The 1,817-nt window shown below is 55.0% G+C and overlaps 1 protein-coding gene across 3 annotated transcripts; it reads right to left on the bottom strand.

Annotated features, from left to right (window-relative positions):
* Nucleotides 1–373: 373 nt before the first annotated feature.
* Nucleotides 374–1,597, bottom strand: LOC149299956 (transcription factor Sox-1). Of its 3 annotated transcripts, none has more exons than XM_089485918.1 (2): nt 1,132–1,597; nt 374–1,095 (listed from the first exon to the last, which is right to left on the bottom strand). In XM_089485918.1, the coding sequence occupies exons 1-2, from the start codon at nt 1,595–1,597 to the stop codon at nt 374–376; spliced, it is 1,188 nt and encodes a 395-aa protein (XP_089342044.1). The 3 variants fall into 3 exon arrangements, with proteins under 3 accessions (XP_089342044.1, XP_089342045.1, XP_089342043.1); XM_089485919.1 differs by having other exon boundaries at nt 374–1,086; XM_089485917.1 differs by having other exon boundaries at nt 374–1,597.
* Between the last annotated feature and the right edge of the window lie 220 nt (nt 1,598–1,817).

Raw genomic sequence — 1,817 nt, 5'->3', positions numbered from 1 at the left:
TCAAGTGAGTACAAAATCTAAATCCTTTATGAAGAACTCATAAATACTGTACAGAAAAAAAATCTTCATTAAATACGAATTTCCTCCCTTCTAAAACTAGTTCGCGTTAATCTTCTAAAAAGAAAAACGAAACAAAGTTTTACCTTAATTTTTCCTTGTTTTTAATTTTTTTGGTTGTTTTTTTGTTGTTGTTGAGGGAACATCAAAACATCTCTGTACAAAACAAAAAGAGTTCTAGCAACCAAAGAAAAGTACATAATGAATTTGCTCTGTTCCAGGTATATTATTAGGGCAGTTTTTGGGGGGTCTCTAAGTCTCTCTGCGAGAATTAGGGCTTTCTGGGGTGTGTTTGTGTCCAGGTGCCCTTGGCTTGTCAGATGTGTGTTAGTGGTACAGTACCGTTCACCCCTGTGCCAGCTCCCTGATAATGCTGGGGGAGACTGTGTAGTCTGCTGGTTGCCGCCGCTGCAGCTGCGGCAGCTGCTGCCGCTGCAGCCGCAGGATCCCCGGCCTCCCCCCCACTGGGTAAGTACATGCTGATCATCTCCCGCAGGTCTCCGGGGCAGGGCGGCCGGCTGTGTGACCCTCCACCGCTCACTGGAGGGCTGACGCTGGGCTCTGATTTTACCAAGGATCCCAGGGCTCCTAGGGCCCCCGATGAGGCAGCCGCCGCTGCCGCAGCTGCAGCAGCCGCTGCCACGGCAGCCGACGATGGGGAGCCCTGATGCTGCTGCTGGCTGGAGCTGTAGCCAAGTGCACCGTAGCTGGAAGGCGATGCACTCATGTAACTCTGTGCACCGGGCAGGGGGCTGTATTGCAAGGCGCTCATATCGTAGCGATGCATGGTCTGCGGTGGAGGAGGTGGCGGGTGAGGAGGATTGTGGTGAGGATGATGGTGCGGGTGATGATGAGGGTGGTGCGGGTGGTGGTGCGGGTGATGCCCCCCGCTGCCCGGGTGCTGTTGTTGCTGCTGGCTGTAAGCAAGCTGAGCCTCCTGCATCATGGCAGCCGCAGCCGCAGCGGCCACCGATCCGGGGTATGCCCCGTTAGCCCATCCGTTCATGTGAGAGTATCCTCCAGCCCCGGCTGCTCCCCCTGACCCAGGGCTCTCCAAGCGCTGCACCACCACACCACCTGCTCCCCCTCCTCCTCCACCACCACCTCCACCACCTGGGCTCAGGCCTACCCCCATGTGCCCCCCACCAGCTGTATGTAACAGCCCCCCAGCCAGAGAATACTTGTCTTTCTTGAGAAGGGTCTTGGTCTTGCGCCGTGGCCGGTACTTGTAATCCGGGTGCTCCTTCATGTGCAGGGCTCGCAGCCTCTTGGCCTCATCAATGAACGGTCTCTTCTCGGCTTCGGACATTACTTTCCACTCTGCCCCCAGCCTCTTGCTGATCTCCGAGTTGTGCATCTTGGGGTTCTCCTGCGCCATCTTCCTCCTCTGTCCCCTGGACCATACCATGAAAGCGTTCATAGGCCTCTTCACCCGGTCTTGGTTGGCCTTATTCCCCCCTCCTCCCCCGGTTTGCCCTGTGTTGCTAGGGGGCTGTACCCCGGGGGAGTGTAAGTCCGTTTCCATCATCATACTGTACATTCACAAAGCTTTGTGGAGACCTGTTTATCCAACTGGTGTCCCAAGTAATTGGAGTGCAGGTTGCGTGCACCTTTTTGTTCTTCTTGTTTACTTTGGATGGAGGCTTTCCCTCTGATCCTTCAAGTTCCCTGGGTAGGGAGGGCTGAACTTTTTACTGTAATGACGGGTGATTGCCCAGGGGCATGAGATCTGACAGGGAGTCAGAGCTGGAGATGGAGGA

This window comes from Sceloporus occidentalis, unplaced genomic scaffold (assembly GCF_023333645.1).
Source record: "Sceloporus occidentalis isolate IW3139 unplaced genomic scaffold, rSceOcc1.0.p SCAF_27, whole genome shotgun sequence".
NCBI lineage: Eukaryota > Metazoa > Chordata > Lepidosauria > Squamata > Phrynosomatidae > Sceloporus > Sceloporus occidentalis.
Note: the sequence above shows the minus strand (reverse complement) of the source record. Positions and strands in the feature narration are given on the sequence as shown.

Coding starts and splice junctions, on each gene's coding strand:
- LOC149299956 (XM_089485917.1), bottom strand. CDS start 1,597: ATGTACAGTATGATGATGGAAACGGACTTACACTCCCCCGGGGTACAG.